Source organism: Pelophylax lessonae (assembly GCF_965119305.1).
Source record: "Pelophylax lessonae genome assembly, chromosome: 3".
Taxonomy (NCBI): domain Eukaryota; kingdom Metazoa; phylum Chordata; class Amphibia; order Anura; family Ranidae; genus Pelophylax; species Pelophylax lessonae.
In genome coordinates, this window is record NC_138770.1 from 169,902,491 (window position 1) to 169,920,029 (window position 17,539).

The 17,539-nt window shown below is 44.6% G+C and overlaps 1 protein-coding gene across 2 annotated transcripts in view; it reads left to right on the forward strand.

Annotated features, from left to right (window-relative positions):
• NCK1 (NCK adaptor protein 1) overlaps nucleotides 1-16,440 on the forward strand; it is a 252,537-nt gene extending 236,097 nt beyond the window's left edge. For both annotated transcript variants that reach the window (XM_082249625.1, XM_082249626.1), the window contains one exon: nucleotides 15,185-16,440. In XM_082249625.1, coding sequence (XP_082105751.1) covers nucleotides 15,185-15,379 — 195 coding nt within the window. In that variant the 3' untranslated portion in view covers nucleotides 15,380-16,440. The remainder of the gene's footprint in view (nucleotides 1-15,184) is intronic.
• Nucleotides 16,441-17,539: the final 1,099 nt, after the last annotated feature.

The window sequence follows — 17,539 nt, forward strand, 5'->3', positions numbered from 1 at the left end:
AGGTCCCTCCGGGACGAGGATTCCTCTTCGCTCAGGGCCTCCATGCGGTCCCTGGGGTTGATGGTGTCAGCCTTCGAGGCAATACCGTTTGCACAGTTCCACAAGCGATCTCTTCAAGCGGAGATCTTGGCCAGGTGGGACAGGCATCTTCAATCCTTGGAAAGGAGGATATCTCTGAGTCGCCAAGTCGGAGAGGATCTTCTCTGATGGCTCCTGTCCCCCGGCTCTGACGGGGAGAAAATCCTTCCGCCCATTGTTGTGGACGGTGATCACCACGGATGCCAGCCTGTCAGGCTGGAGTGGCGTTCTGGGCATTCTGTCTGCCCAGGGCACTTGGTCGGAGGAGGAATCCTCCCTGCTGATAAACATCTTGGAATTGCGAGCGATCAGATTATGCCTGCTCTGTTGGTCGGCTCATCTTCGGGGCCGCCCTGTGCGGGTCCAGACGGACAACGCCACTGCGGTGGCTTCCATCAATCATCAAGGGGGCACCAGGAGTGCCAGGGCGGCCCAGGAAGTGACCAAAATTCTGTCTTGGGCCGAGACGCAAGTCCCGGCGATTTCGGCAGTTCACAGTCCGGGTGTGGAGAATTGGCAGGCCGATTTTCTGAGCCGCCAGACCCTGGACCAGGGAGAATGGTCCCTACACCCGAAGGTTTTTCAGATGCTGTGTACGAGACTGGGATCCCCGGATGTGGATCTGTTCACCTCTCGGCTAACCAACAAGGTGGGAAGGTTAGTGGCAAGAACGCGCGATCCTCTGGCAGTCGCCTCGGATGCGCTGGTGGTGCCTTGGAATCAGTATCGCCTGATTTATGCCTTTCCTCCGATAGCCACTGCCTTCTGTTTGAGCATCCGCCCTTCCCTCTGCTGCCCCTGGGTGGTCGGTTTCGCTGGGGCTCGTGTCCAGGCGGCTGAGCGGCCACAAAAATTTAGGCCGCAGCTTGCGGCCTACTAGGCCATGCGGCCGAGTCGAGCACCATCCTTAGGGGCGGCCCCAGTGAGTTTGGCTGAAGCCCCCACTCTTCCTTTTTTGGCATCTGCCGAACTTGGATCCGTACACTTGCGGCTGGGTCTCCACGAAAATTTAGGCCGCAGCTTGCGGTCTGCTAGGCCTTGAGGTCAGCTTGGCGTGTCCCTTGGTAGGGGTGTCAGTTAATTTTTTGACAGCCTTGCTGCCATTATTGTGTGGGGCACCTTGCCCCTTTTTAGTGCTGCGGGACCATCAGGGTACCCTGCCTGCGCGTCCACGTCATGGCGGGGCGGACCCTTTTAAGGGGGCTATTTCCTATTTTGCGGGCCTCTTTAAAGGGGCGCAGAGGGCGACCTACTTGTGCCCTTTTTGCGGAGTCCAGTAGGTGGTCCATTGGTGGGCCCTCGGTCGGCGTCTCCTTTGTGGGGTTGCAGTTGGCAGCCATCCCCCCCGGTTGTAAAATCAGATCCTGAAATCGTTTTGACCACAGCGGACACAAGTCACCCTGCTGGGTCTGCATCCACGCACCGAGTGCTCAGATAGCGAGGATGATTCCTCTGCTTCTCTAGCCGTGCATCAAAAGGCGCTGGTGGATCAATTTTTTGTGTCTGCGTAAATTAAAAAAAAAAATGGAGGTTGCGGCTGATGCTGCGTGAGAGACGCTGGTTCCTTTCGGCACCCACAGGCCCTTCAAAGCAGCAAGGGTGTCCCCCCTTTCCATTTTTAACAACGTTGTCACAAAACAGTGGGGTTGTCCAAACTGCAGTGGTTCCTAAGCGTTTTTACCTTGCGATATCCTTATGAGGACTACCTGCTTAAAAGGTGGACGGCCCCACCTGTAGCAGTCCCACCTGAGGACAAGGCTGCCTCTGCATGAAGGGGCGCCCTCACCCGTATCTCGGGTGGGGGGGATGTCTTCGCTGTTTTTCGGATCCATGGACCTCCCTGGTACAGGACAACCTGCACTTGTCCCCAGATTGCTTCTGGGGTCTCTTTAGGGCGGTTGTCACCACAGATGTCAGCCTGTCCCAGTGGGCAGGCGTCCTCAGCACTGATGTGCTCAGGGGTCTGGACTCTGGCAGAGTCCAGACTGCCAATTAATGTACTGGAACTCCAAGCGATCAGACTTGTCTGGCTCATTGAATGATTTGTCTTCAGGAGTTTCCGGTAGGAATTCATTCGGACAAGGCTACGGTCAATCACCAATCTCCTATGCAGGATCGAGGCAGAAGGGATTCTGGTCATTCTAGTGGCTCCAGACTGGCCTTGCCGGTGTTAGTACGCCAATCTGGCACGGTTGATCGCCAATGCTCCTTGGGGACTTCCTCTCAGGGAAGATCTGCTGTTTCAAGGACAAATTTTCCATCCTGCTTTACAGTCCCTGACTTTGACGGCTTGGCTGGTGAACCCCAGGTGCTGAAGCATAGAGGTTTGTCTGAATCAGTGATTCCTACGCTGTTGAAAGCTAGGAAATCTACTTCTAGGAAGATTTACAGTTGTATGTGGAAGGCATACATTGCGTGGGGTGAGTTTTGGGGTTCATCCTCGCTCCTCCGTGGATCAGATCTTATCCTTCCTTCAACGGGGGTTTGAACAGCAATTGGCCTTGAGTACCATCAAGGGCAAGGTATCAGCTTTGACGTTTTTTTTTTTTCCAACGACCTTTGGCCACACATTCACTGGTGCGTACCTTTCTTCAGGGTGTCTGACATTTGGTTCCTTCAGTGCGGGCTCTGTTGCCGCCCTGGGATCTTATTTGGTGTCTTTCACCTCTGCGCGCAGGCTGTCAGAACTGGCGGCCTTATCCTGCCATTCACCTTATGGTGATTCACAAAGATAAGGTGGTGTTTCGCCCCTGTCCGTCATTCCTTCCTAAGGTGGTCTCTGACTTTCTTTTGACTAAAGACATTGTGTTGCCTTCCCTGTGTCCCAGGACTAAACATCCGAAGGAAATTGCCTTGCATGTGTTCCGGGCAATTAGGGTGTACCTGGCAGCTACGGAGTCTTTTAGGAAATCAGACTCATTATTCTGCTCAGACAAACCTCACAAAGGGTTGTCCACTTCCTCTGCAACCCTTTCCAGATGAATCAGACAGACAGCGGTTCAGGCCTATTCCATCAAGGGTCAGGTTCCTCCTTTCCCTGTCCAGGCACACTCTATTAGGGCGTCTAGTGCTACCTGGGCTTTCATCATGTGTCAGTGACGCAGGTTTGCAAGGCGGCCACCTGGTCGTCGGTGCACACTTTTACAAAGTTTTTATAAAGTGGATGTGTTGGCATCTGCGGATGCTTCTTTTGGCCACAAGGTTTTGTAGGCTGCTGTTTGGAGGACCTGGTCCTCTTTTAAGGTGTATTGTTATTTTCAGGCGAGCTCCAGTTGTTTATGGTTGAGCTCCATTAATACCTGGTTGGCTATGGTTAGCCTTGGGAATTTTTTTCTGATGTTTTTTCCCACCGCTCATGTTTAACACTGCTTTGGGATGTCCCAATGGTTAAGAAGAAAACGGGAGCGGTGTCCATCAATGAATGAAAGCGAAAATGGGATTTTTGACTTACCGTAAAATCCATTTCTCTGATGTTCATTGATGGACACAGCACCCACCCCCTCTGTGGAGTTGGCTTTCTTTTGACACTGCTTGTAACAAAACGAAGTGCCTATAGCTGAGAGTGGGTGTATACCCTCTGGGACTGCCAATAGGCGCAGTCAAGCTTTTTTCTGCCTAGTGTTCTACTCCTGTAGGGGGCAGTATATAACCCAATAGTTAAGAATCAGGAGCTGTGTCCGTCAGTGGACATCAGAGAAATGTATTTTACGGTAAGTCAAAAATCCCATTTTAACCATTCTATGCATTAGGCCTCATGCACTCTCGACGTTTGGCTTCAGGAGTTTTTTTCTGTAGCCAGTATACTCCCCAGCATGTTATCCTATGTGTCCATGCACACATAGGCTGTTATAAGCGTTTTTGTTTTCTGGTTGGAAAAAAAAACTACTAGTGGGTTTGTAGAGGAGTTTTTCAGATGGGAAAAAAGCTCTAACTCAGAAAAACGCAGCTATTCGGCGTTGAGTATTTTTGAGCCATACGCTTTTGTGGGAGTCTAGTTTTGCTAAAAAAAAAACGCTGCAAAACTCCTACAGCTTTCTACAGCTAATGCTACTGGCTTTTTTTTTTTTTTTTTTTTTTTTTTTTTTTAATGTCCAGTGTGCATGTGGCCTTAAAGTATACCTAAAGGCAAAACTTTTTTTTTTTTTTTTTTTTCAGTTGTGAATAAAGTGGAGAGTAATTAGTAGGCCTGTCTGTTTTTTGCTGTCTGTGCCCTCGTTTCAACCTCTCTTTGTCCTGTTTACCATTATCACGGACAGTAAAAGAAAAGCCCAAATCTTGGAATCGTCCCCAGAAAAGTAATAAAGGGGAAATCTTCCAATGGGGACACTAGTTCTGGTGCAAGGATTTTCTCTCACTTCCTGTTTTGTCAGGAAGTGAAGGGAAGTCTCCACAATGGAACACTGATGGTGAAAAAAAAATAAAAATCTTACATGGGCTACAACCCTTCCTTACTCTAGGAAAAACTAATTTTAATTTTGGATATAGTTCTATTTTAAAGTGAAAAACCTTTACCCCCCCCAAAAAAAAAAATTCACCTGATACTGATCTCCCTCCAGCAATATTTCCATCTGCAGCCCCTCTCACAGGCTTGGCTGAGAGCAGTGGGAGTCATTGGTTCCTGCTGCCATCAGTCAAAACCTGTGAGGAGAGGGTGGGGCTGAGCTGGACTGTCTGTTTGAATGGATCCAAACAGCCTGGCTCAGGAGCAAGTCCTCACGGGTGCCCTCGTAGGAAGTGGCTTCCTATGGGGGCACTCAATAGGGGAATGGGAGAGCCAGAAACGCCTGCAGGGGACCAGAGAAGAGGAGGATCGGGGCTGCTCTATGCAAAACCATTACGCATAGCAGGTAAGTATAGGCATGTTTGTCCAATCAGGTCCATCTGTTTTCCAGGCTGACCTGATTGGACCAGCCATTGTTTGCTATGGAGAGGTGAATGTCGGCAACAGTTGCCAGGATCCAATCTTGTCTGACAAAAATCCTGTGGATCGGATGACATGCGGATGGAAACTGACAAATTAATCAGTTTCCATTCGACCGCTCCATAGAGAACCTCAGACCTGTCGTTCACCTGCTCAGCAGATCGATCCTCTGTGATGCAGATTACGGAGTCTGTCCTGTGTGCATAGGTCGTCTAGCACTAGAATTATTGCTCTCACTCTGACATTACGGTGATACCTCACATGTGTGGTGTGATCGCCACTTACATATGTGTGTGGAACTCATGCAATTGCCTTTGTACGGGGGTGTTTTAATCTTTTTTTTTTTTTTATTTTAGTATTTATTTTATTTAATGTTTAACACTGTACATTAAATGTTGTATTGCTATCACAAGGGATGAACAATATCCCTTGTGGTAGCCCATGACACGCTAGACCCCAGAACTCTCCTCTGGCCTCCAAAGCATTGGATCAAACGAAGATCAGATGCTTTCACAACTGGTAATGGCTTGTTAACAGAGACCGAAACCGAAAGTCACACAATCCTTGTCGCTTCTAGTTGCTGACTTTACACAGTGGGAGGAACATAATTTCCTTTCACTGTGTGCCCAGAACTAGAAGCTGCCTGTCGCATCCTTAGTGGGCTCCCCAATTGGACAAGAGAGATAAGTAAAGGCGGTAGCAGGAGAGGGTACGCCCTTCTGCCACCTAAAAAAAAATATTCAATGGATGACTTTTACTAGAAAGAGAATTGCTGGGGCTAAAAAAAAAAAAAAAAAAGGACTGGGATCATGACTGCAGTGTAGTAAGAATCTTCCTATTTCTGGGTAGCTGATGTTAACCACTTTACCACCGGAGGATTTTCCTGCTAAAAGACCAGGGGTTATTTTGCGATTTTTTACTGCGTGACTTTAACGGACAATCGCGCGGTCGTGCGACGCTGTACCTAAACGAATTTCACGTCCTTTTTTTCCCACAAACAGAGCTTTCTTTTGGTGGTATTTGATCACCTGTGCGATTTTTTGATCACGCGCTATAAACAAAAAAAGAGCGTAATTTTTGCAAAAACAACAATATTTTTCACTTTTTTTTATATGAAATTCCCCCAAAAAAAAATGTAAAAATCAAAATTTTTTAAAATTTTCGGCCAATTTGTTTTACGCTACCTATGTTTGGTAAAAAAAATCGCAAAAAGCGTATTTTGATTGGTTTGCGCAAAAGTTATCGCGTTTACTAACAAAGGGAAAGATTTTTGTCATTTTTGGTGTTTTTTTTTTTAACGAGTAATGGCGGCGATCTGCGATTTTTTTTTGCGGTACTGCGACATTGCGGCGGACAGATCGGACCCTTGACTGACATTTTTGACACTTTTGGGGGTACCAGTGACATTACTACAGTAATCAGTGCTATATATATGCACTGTTACTGCAAAAATGACACTGGCAGGGAAGGGGTTAACAGTATTGGACAGGGAGGGGTTAAGTGTGTCCTAGGGGCGTGATTCTAACTGTGTAGGGACAGGTCTACTAGTGTAAAAACAAAGATCAACAGTTCTACATAGTAGAACTGTTTGATCTTCACTTTTACACAGGGAGAACTGACAGGTGGCTTGTTTACACAAGCCGCTCTGTCTTTCTCCCGCTGTACCGGCGATCGTAGTGTGACCGGCGGACATCGGGTCCGCCAGTCACACTCCCGCACTCCTCCGTGAACGAGCCGAGGCGGGCGCGCGCCTCGGCGGGCGCGCGCCCGCCCGCTATTGGCTCTGGAAGGAGTGACAGGCGAGCGACGTAGACCTACGTCACTCTGCCTGGCCGGGGCCGACTGCCGCAGTAAATATACTGTGCGCAGTCGGCAAGCGGTTAAGGGAGCATTTCATTAAAATTATCTTATTTGACTACAGTCTTTTTCCAGCTAGAAGCAGACTAGGCTCTCGAAATGTTAAGAGCAACTGGCTGTTCAGCATCTCAATACATCATTCTGGAGCCTTGTAGCCATGAGCATTATTTATTCTTAGCTTGAAATATGAGCTGAAATATATCTGAATTGGCAAGATTTTCCAAATTGTCTGCGGTTCTAGCGGCTTTCTTTGAACTCTTAATTTCTCTGATGTTCTTTAACTTAAGTCTGAGATTTTTAAAGTAGAACTGTAGGCAAAACATTTTTTTTTTGTTTTGGATAGAGTAAGGGAGGGTTTATAACCCCTGTCAGATTTTTTTCCCCCCCATCTGTGTCCCATTGCGGACATTTCCCTTCATTTCCTGTCCCATAGCCAAACAGTAGGTGAGCAGAAATCCCTCAAAATTAAGGGAATTCCTTGGAGACCCCCAGGTCACACAAACTAGTGTCCCCATTGGAAGATTGTCTCTCTTACTTTTCTGGGGACAGCCCAAAATTTGGGATTTTCTTTTACTTTCCCCTTTAATGATAATGGTAAACAGGACAAATAGGGAGGGTGAATCTCTTTAATAGGGACACAGACAAGCAATAAAAACTGATGTTCTAATCCCTCTCCACTCTATTCAAAATTTAAAAAAAGTTTTGCCTTTAGTTATATTTTAAATAAAGGTATGATTGGTGGTTGTAGCTTTACACTTGTTGTTAAAATGTTTAGCATTGCACAGCCAATACTTACATTAAAGTGATTGTTACACCCCTCAAAAAAAAAAAAAAAAAAAAATGATGCTCCTGTCCCTTTAAAAGTACAAGCTGTATAGAACAGTGCTTTAGCTTTTTCAATTGCCCCTTTCTATCTTCTACAATACCTGGTTAATCCTGCCTGGTCCTGACCTCCCCCCTGAGAGCTAATCATGTTTATCATGGCTGCTGAGCTATGAAATCATGGTCTGAATACATGCCTCTGTCATTGCAGCTCTCTTTGGTGCGCCTCTCCCTGTAGTCCGTTTCGGGAATACGATGTCATCCACTGCCCGCCCCGCCCCTCTCCACTGCTCTACTACTGCCTTCGTTCACTATATAGTGTACCTGAAGCTGCTCCTCCCCCTTCTCGTAGTAAAAGCTGCATTGTCTCACACAGTGTAATATGGAGGGAGAGAGCAGCTAGCTTCCGTGTGTCCTACTGATCCTTCCTGCCTTCCGTGTATCCTACTGATCCTTCCTGCCTTCCATGTGTCCTACGGATCCTTCCTGCCTTTCATGTGTCCTACTGATCCTTCCTGCCTTTCATGTGTCCTACGGATCCTTCCATGTGTCCTACTGATCCTTCCATGTGTCCTACTGATACTGAGTATTGCATGTGATGTGTGTATCTATGAATGCACGTTTGTATGAATATATGCATGCGTGCATTTGTGTGTGCGTGCATGTATAGGTTTACGTGTGTGTGTGTATGTGTATCTTTGTATGTGTGTATGTATATGTATATTTATGTGTGCATGTGAATGCGTGTATATATGCTTATGTGAATGTGTACATGTGTGTCTTAATGTATGTGTGTGTCCATGTGTGTATGCATGTCCATGCGTGTATGTATACATGCATTTGTGTGTATGTGTATGCATATATATGTGTATTTATGCATGTATATATAATATATAAAAATCGGCGCTAATTCAAATAAAAATCTTTAGCCGAAAAAATGGTAAAAACTGTGTAAAAATTTGAGAGGACATAAATAGTGTTCCTAAAAAAAATTCCGTGCAGGTGGACAATTGTGCAATAAAATAGAAAAATATCTTCAACAATAAAATCTAATAAGAGAAGATATTAAGCAGAATAATACCTGATTATCCTAATACAAGTGAATGGTACAGATGGATAAATGGGTGAAGGTTGTGGTGAATAAACCAAATTATTATGTGTCCTATGTGCTAGTTAGAAGTGTAGAATAAATGGATCCAAACAATTAGTGCAAATAAGGGGATAGTGAAAATGTGTAAAATAAGATGTACAGATGGATAAATTCTCAAAAAAAAATATTCGTACACATCCATAATAAATCGGTCAATCATAAAAACTTCAAATAAATAAATATAGTATGTAGTCCATAAAGTGAACAAACAAGTGATTTCCCAATACAGGAGATTAGAACAAATAAATCTTTGTGAATCCACACCCAACAATTCATGCAAGACAATGTTGTCTGGTGATCGTGAGCTCAAATCCAACAAAAGTGTGCACTAGCCGCTCACCTCACTGCACACTCAACAGAGCGTGTCTGAGAATAATCTCATTCAGATAAATGATTGCCTCCGGGATGGATCACCTCCGTATGGATGGACAAATGGATGGTTGTCACAAGGGATCCTAGCTTCTTCTATCCTCTTTCTCCTCTATGTGTCCTTCCAAGACAGCGAACTCGCTAATAATGATCAAATGGCTCCCATTCCACGTAAATACTCCCAGATAGGGAGATTTAAATAAATGCCATCATGGTGCAGTATGTATATAACAGACTAGTTAAATAGATAAAATTGCACTTACATCTGAGTAGAACATAAACAGCAATAAACGAAGAGACCGCGGATGCGGTGTCAAACACAGGATACCTCTGGCTACGGCCGGAAGTGACATCACCCGCCTCCTCCCGACGCGTTGCGTCACTAACACACATGACTTTATCAAGATCCCTTGATAAAGTCACGTGTGTTGGTGACGCAACGCGTCGGGAGGAGCCAGGTGACGTCACTTCGGTTTACGGCCGGAGGTATCCTGTGTTTGACAACGCATCCGCGGTCTCTTCGTTTATTGCTGTTTATGTTCTACTCAGATGTAAGTGCAATTTTATCTATTAAACTAGTCTGTTATATACATACTGCACCATGATGGCATTTATTTAAATCCCCCTATCTGAGAGTATTTACATGGAATGGGAGCCATTTGATCATTATTAGCGAGTCCGCTGTCTTGGAAGGACACATAGAGGAGAAAGAGAGGATATACTAAGAAGCTAGGATCCCTTGTGACAACCATCCATTTGTCCATCCATCCGGAGGTGATCCATCCCGGAGGCAATCCTTTATCTGAATGAGATTATTCTCAGACACGCTCTGTTGAGTGTGCAGTGAGGTGAGCGGCTAGTGCACACTTTTGTTGGATTTGAGCTCACGATCACCAGACATTGTCTTGCATGAATTGTTGGGTGTGGATTCACGAAGATTTATTTGTTCTAGTCTCCTGTATTGGGAAATCACTTGTTTGTTCACTTTATGGACTACATACTATATTTATTTATTTGAAGTTTTTATGATTGACCGATTTATTATGGATGTGTACGAATAGTTTATTTTTTGAGAATTTATCCATCTGTACATCTTATTTTACACATTTTCACTATCCCCTTATTTGCACTAATTGTTTGGATCCATTTATTCTACACTTCTAACCAGCACATAGGACACATAATAATTTGGTTTATTCACCACAACCTTCACCCATTTATCCATCTGTACCATTCACTTGTATTAGGATAATCCGGTATTATTCTGCTTCATATCTTCTCTTATTAGATTTTATTGTTGAAGATATTTTTCTATTTTATTGCACACAATTGTCCACCTGCATGGAATTTTTTTAGGAACACTATTTATGTCCTCTCCAATTTTTACACAGTTTTTACCATTTTTCCAGATAAAGATTTTTATTTGAATTAGCGCCGATTTTTATATATTATATATATTGATATTTACAGTGGGGACACTGATTAGAATTGGCTGCTTGTTCTGATTGCGGATTTGCACATCGTTTTAGGTTATATATTTTTACTGTGTTTTTATCTACACTCCACCTGCGTTTTTTGGGGTCAGATTTTCTTCCGGGTAGCGCATTGGTCCTCGCCATTTTTACTTTTATGCATGTATGCTTTGTGCATGCCCATGCATGTATGTATACGTGTATTTATCTATGAAATTTCAGGTTGAAAATAAGTGAGGGGCTTCAAGGAGTGGCTACTGGTTACATAGTGAAAGTGCCTAGTCATTGAGGGGTTCATTGTGATCCTCCTGCTCAGGTCCCTCCCCAGCAGCTGTGGGGTTATATCTGTGTGTTGTCTTCCACTGACTCTGTTGACAATGATGAAAGTGAAAGGCACTATTTCCCTCCCCCACCCGTTAGTAGAGATAAGCCAGAAGTGTCAGCTCTGTAATGATTTCTGACAGTCACTCTGCTCTCTCCTGCTTGTGAAATGCTGCATCCAGTGGCGTACCTAGAGCATTTGGCACCCGGGGCGGATCCTATATCTGGCACCTCCCCCCCCCCCCCCCCCACACTTTAAAATGTAAAAACACCCGCAAAAAATTTGTAATGTCTCCAAGAATATTTATTGCACAAATTTCCCAGCCCCCCTATCACAGTGCCCTTTGCAGTCTGCCCCCCCCCCCCCTGTCTCTCTAATCACAGTTTCCCCTTTTGCACTCTCTGCCTCCCCTGCACAGTCCTACCTTTGGCATAGACAGATAGCTAATACTATTATCAATGTGTTTAAGTTTGAGTAAGAGATTGGAGACATGCTAAAGGAGATAGTCAGAGACTGAGGACATGATGCAAGAGATGGTAAGAGACTACGGACCTAAAACAAAAGAAATCAGATACTGAGGACGTGATACAAGAGATGGTCAGAGACTGAGGACATGATCCAAGAGATGGTCAGAGACTGAGGACATGATCCAAGAGATGGTCAGAGACTGAGGACATGATCCAAGAGATGGTCAGAGACTGAGGACATGATCCAAGAGATGGTCAGAGACTGAGGACATGATCCAAGAGATGGTCAGAGACTGAGGACATGATCCAAGAGATGGTCAGAGACTGAGGACATGATCCCAAGAGATGGTCAGAGACTGAGGACATGATCCCAAGAGATGGTCAGAGACTGAGGACATGATCCAAGAGATGGTCAGAGACTGAGGACATGATCCAAGAGATGGTCAGAGACTGAGGACATGATCCAAGAGATGGTCAGAGACTGAAGACATGATAGAAGAGATGGTCAGAGACTGAAGACATGATAGAAGAGATGGTCAGAGACTGAAGACATGATAGAAGAGATGGTCAGAGACTGAGGACATGATACAAGAGATGGTCAGAGACTACGGACCCAATACAAGAGAAATTCGAGACTGAGGACATGATACAAGAGATGGTCAGAGACTGAGGACATGATCCAAGAGATGGTCAGAGACTGAGGACATGATACAAGAGATGGTCAGAGACTACGGACGCAATACAAGAGAAATCCGAGACTGAGGACATGATCCAAGAGATGGTCAGAGACTGAGGACATGATCCAAGAGATGGTCAGAGACTGAAGACATGATAGAAGAGATGGTCAGAGACTGAAGACATGATAGAAGAGATGGTCAGAGACTGAAGACATGATAGAAGAGATGGTCAGAGACTGCAGACATGATACAAGAGATGGTCAGAGACTGCGGACCCAATACAAGAGAAATCCGAGACTGAGGATATGATACAAGAGATGGTCAGAGACTACAGACAACACACAGGAGATGGTCAGAGACTGAGGACATGATCCAAGAGATTGTCAGAGACTAAGGACATGATCCAAGAGATGGTCAGAGACTAAGGACATGATCCAAGAGATGGTCAGAGACTGAGGACATGATCCAAGAGATGGTCAGAGACTGAGGACATGATCCAAGAGATGGTCAGAGACTGAGGACATGATCCAAGAGATGGTCAGAGACTGAGGACATGATCCAAGAGATGGTCAGAGACTGAGGACATGATCCAAGAGATGGTCAGAGACTGAGGACATGATCCAAGAGATGGTCAGAGACTGAGGACATGATCCAAGAGATGGTCAGAGACTGAGGACATGATCCAAGAGATGGTCAGAGACTGAGGACATGATCCAAGAGATGGTCAGAGACTGAGGACATGATCCAAGAGATGGTCAGAGACTGAGGACATGATCCAAGAGATGGTCAGAGACTGAGGACATGATCCAAGAGATGGTCAGAGACTGAGGACATGATCCAAGAGATGGTCAGAGACTGAGGACATGATCCAAGAGATGGTCAGAGACTGAGGACATGATCCAAGAGATGGTCAGAGACTGCGGACATGATACAAGAGATGGTCAGAGACTGCGGACATGATACAAAAGAAGGTCAGAGACTGCAGACATGATAGAAGATAGAAGAGTATTAGGGGGGCCGGAGAGCACAGGGCAAGCAGAGAGCACTGGAGGAGCTGAAGGGCGCGGAGGGGGACTGGAGAGAATTAAGAGGGGTTTGAAAAGCATTGTAGGGGGGTTGGAAGGCGCAGGGGTGGAGAGCACTGGGGGGGGGGGACAGGGAAAACCAGGGGGATGGAGAGCATGGGGGGAACTGGAACTCACTGAGGGGGAAGGCAGGGAGCACAGGGGGGTGGAGAGCATTGGGGGAGCCAGAGAGCATAGGGGGGAGATGAAAAGCACTGCGGGGAGCTGAAGAGCACTGGGGGGCTAAGGAACGCTGGGGGGGGGGGCAAGAGCACTGAGGGGTTAAGAGCAGTGGGTGTGTTAAGAGCAGGGGGTGTGTTTAGTGCAGGGGGGTGTTTAGAGCGGGGGGGGGTGTTTAGAGCGGGGGGGGTGTTTAGAGCAGGGGGGTGGGGTGTTTAGAGCGGGGGGGTTAAGAGCAAGGGGAGGGGGGGCTGGAGAGCACTAGGGGGCCAGCAAGTTGTATAGGAGAGGGGATGGGACAGCTGCATATAGATGGGAGAGGAGAATCGGCCATTCAACGGCAGCAAAATACGGAAAGATGAATCCCTCTATATCCAGCTGTCCCATCTCCTCTCCAGTCCAGACAGTCACACAGAAGGAGGCTGCTCAGTGCTCACCTTCTTCCCGCTGGCCGCCGCCCCCGCGAGCAGCGCGGACTAAAGGAGCTGCAGCTCCTTCACACTGACTGATATTCCGAGCAGCCTGACACCCCCCCAGTGCGCGGACGGCCCCCCCCCCCCCCCCCCCCCCCGTTAGTACGCCACTGGCTGCATCCCCAATGCCCCAAATGCTGCTCGGCATTTATGGGGTTAACTGCTTTCATGTCTTTGCAAGCTGGATCTTGAGTGCAGAATCTCCTTCTATATTGGCTCACTGCCAATCAGACACAAGGTCAAAGTTTATGGAGTCCTCTCAGTACAAGACTAGCAGCCCCTCTCATATCAGTCCTGCAGCTGGAGAGAGGGAGCAGAATAAATCATGTGACTGTTATATCAGGATACATGGAAAAGGTATTTAGACACTTTAATAAAAAAAAAAAAAAAACACTGCCACTATAAGAGCCCAAAATTAAAAGGGAGAATGCTGATTTAAATGTTCGACTTTACAACCACTTAGCTGTACTCTATGAAAACAAAAACCTCCCTTGCAGTGGTGCTGCACCTATACTGCCAGGGTTATTTGTGTGTTTGTCTAGTTTTACCTAATCTTCCCCTCCCTTAGGCTCCTCCCTTCTGATAGTTCTTCCCTGCATGCTGGTGGTGTATGGTCTCTAATGTCATCCAGACCAGTTCAGGTGCAGCCCCACTACAAGGGAGATCTTTTAATTTCCTGGAGTTGGGCTTTAAGATCAATATTCAAAATGTAAATGAGTGTTTTAGGCCTCATCCACACCATACGTGCATAAAAACTGATGGGAAAAACTGCAGATTTCACTTGCAGAGACATGAGTTTTCATGCACATTTCAGTGAGGTTTTTTGCTCATTGACATACGTTTTCATGTGTGTATTTATACTCATTGGCATCAGTTTTCATGTGTGTGTTTATACTCCTTGGCATCAGTTTTCATATGTGTGTGTCATCACTTGCACTTCTGCACTGTTCACACCATAATGTTGATGTCATGTCAGTTTTCTTTTTTTCCTGTGCAGAAAACTGCGTACACATTGCAGATTCCTGCATAGAATAAGTCTGCGTGATGCTAGAGTTATGGTGTGAATAGGGCGCATAGAGAACAAAGGTTTTCTTTCAACCCTCGTAGAACGCATTAAAAAAAACTCATGTCTCTGCACATAGTGTGAACAAGGCCTTAAAGCAACTGTTGCAAACCTGAGCAATTCAAATAATCTTATGATAAACAAATGTATTTGTGGAGGGGAATCCCGCTGAGTTTTATTTGCTATTATTGGCTTTGAGTGATTTATGTTAACAAATGTCCTGCAGTTGATGTTGAATATTCTAATATTTTTCCCTTTCTTCTTTAAAGCCAAATGACTTCTCTGTGTCACTGAAAGCTCAAGGCAAGAACAAGCATTTCAAAGTACAGATGAAAGACAATGTGTATTGCATCGGCCAGCGCAAGTTTACCACCATGGAGGAATTGGTAGAACATTACAAAAAGGCTCCAATTTTTACCAGCGAGCATGGAGAGAAACTTTATCTAATCAAGCCTTTGTCTTGAGAGCAACTTGTGGGAAGTGAGGGGTAAAACTCCAGGTTAGGTGCATTCACCAAAAGACTGGACTTGTATAGACTGGTAACCCCACTAGTGAACCAAAGGCATCTCCTGGCCCTGCTGAGAAGGACATTACCTGTATTGTTACCTTTCTCTCATTATGAATCGGATTATGCTATCATTTTATTTTCTATTTGCTTTACACACTTCCACCCCTGTACATCTCCCTCCTTATTTTCTACATTCTGCCTTATTATTGTAACATATCAAAGACTTGTATCAACAACATGTATCTTCTTATCTACGTTTGGGGTTCTAAGTGATGGGATTGTGGTTTACCATCTGACACCAGAACTCCACAATGACATCTTTGTGCTGCTTTTTGTGTTGTCCACTCTGTGCTTTGGACTGTGAATCTGAAAGGTGTGTTGTGGCCTGGACTGAATGCTGTTTTCACTGTGGATTTAGTTAGCCTTGTTCTTTGTCGCACTTGCTGTTTATCAGATTGGCACTGTGTATGACTGATTGTTTCCATCTGTTCCTATCCGGGACATTTCATATTTATTTGTTTACAAAATGTTCATTGCCTTCCAGGTTATTTGCATATTCAAATATTTAATGCACCCACTTACCAAGTAGTCATGCCAAATGCTGTATGTTGTCCTATTCATAAAATGTCATATTCTATCAGTCATTTACTTTTCTGCTGACTGCGATGCGATTGCAATCTGTGTATGGTTGATTTCTCCTGAAGCAAACCCATAATTAAATTAAGTCCCTTGCTGCCCTGTCCAACTTGCTCATTTAAGGTAATAAAAGGGATCAGAAGTACTTTCCGTCTCAGCAGAATCTGCTGCTCTGCAATCCAATACCTGCATCCGCTACTGAAAAGAAGAGTAGTGCTGGCCGTACACTAGTAGATTTTTGAACGAACATTTGTCCAAGAATTCTGATCGGTACATTTGATGACTTGACGAATGTTGTTCAAAAGTACTTGAAAATTTTGATTGCTTTTAACATTCGATTTGGGAACGAATTTTGAACGAAACTAAATTGAGAATGAAAATCATATTCTGTTAGAAGTTTGTTGAAAAAAAATTCCATCCTGTTCGGTCGCTGTGGCTGAAAACAAAGATTGATTTGACCCTATTGATAAGAAAAACAAATGCTATGATAAAACTTTTTTAATAAAATTCTAGTGTATCGCCAGCTTTAGCCAGTCCTGTCCTTTTCAAATTTCCTGTTCAGCAAAGATCGATATTGAGACTGGATTTGGTGTGATCCCTATGAAGTGGTTTCTGAAGCTTAGGCAAATATTTTAGTACTACTTCTATCTACCTTTTAGGACTTTGAACGGCACAAGCTGGACAGTGGGCAGTGGGGTCTTACTTTGACTATAGGTCTGCTTTAGTTAGCTTCATTTTGGTAATTGATTATTGGATTTACAGGTCTCAGAGACTGATTTATGAAAATTGAAGGGAGGAAAAATAGGAGCTATTGGATTTAGCAAAGAGATTTAAATGGCCACAATACATAAACTGTAAAAATTTTTCCTTAGCTGTTTATGTAAATGAGAATTTAGTAATATTCATGGACAAATATTTAAAGTTTTTTTATATTATTAGAACTGAAAACACTTAAACTGAAGGTAACTTTGTTAAGATCAGTATTTTAAGAGACATGGCTGACTTCCTGTCCAGTAAATGCCATAGAAAAAAACTGTCTACTGGTGTTTTGTTTCCTGTTGCATAATGTGTGTCTTGCGTAAAGCAGAAGGATGAACAACAGAATTCACCAGATGTCCAACTCTGACAGAACTCTTATTCAGTGGTTTCATGTGCTTGATAACAGAAGAGAAGTTCTATTGAACGTTTTCACTGGAGAGCAGTTATCGTTTCTCTTTTCTATAGTCTTTGCCTTTACCAGCACCCTTGGACTTGGAATGTGTGCTTTTTCAATACCCATGTTATACCAGTAGTAATGAATGAAATGTGTTGCGCTTTCACATATTGTGACCCATTTTAAATTTAGTGGCCCTTTTAAGTGTCAGTCCATCAAAATTTCTAGTTAAGATACTGGTGTAGCGTAGTAGGCTAAGTTTGCCCTTGGCTTCTTAAAGTGTCAATAAACCTCGAAAAATGATTTGTGTGTGTATATATACAGTGC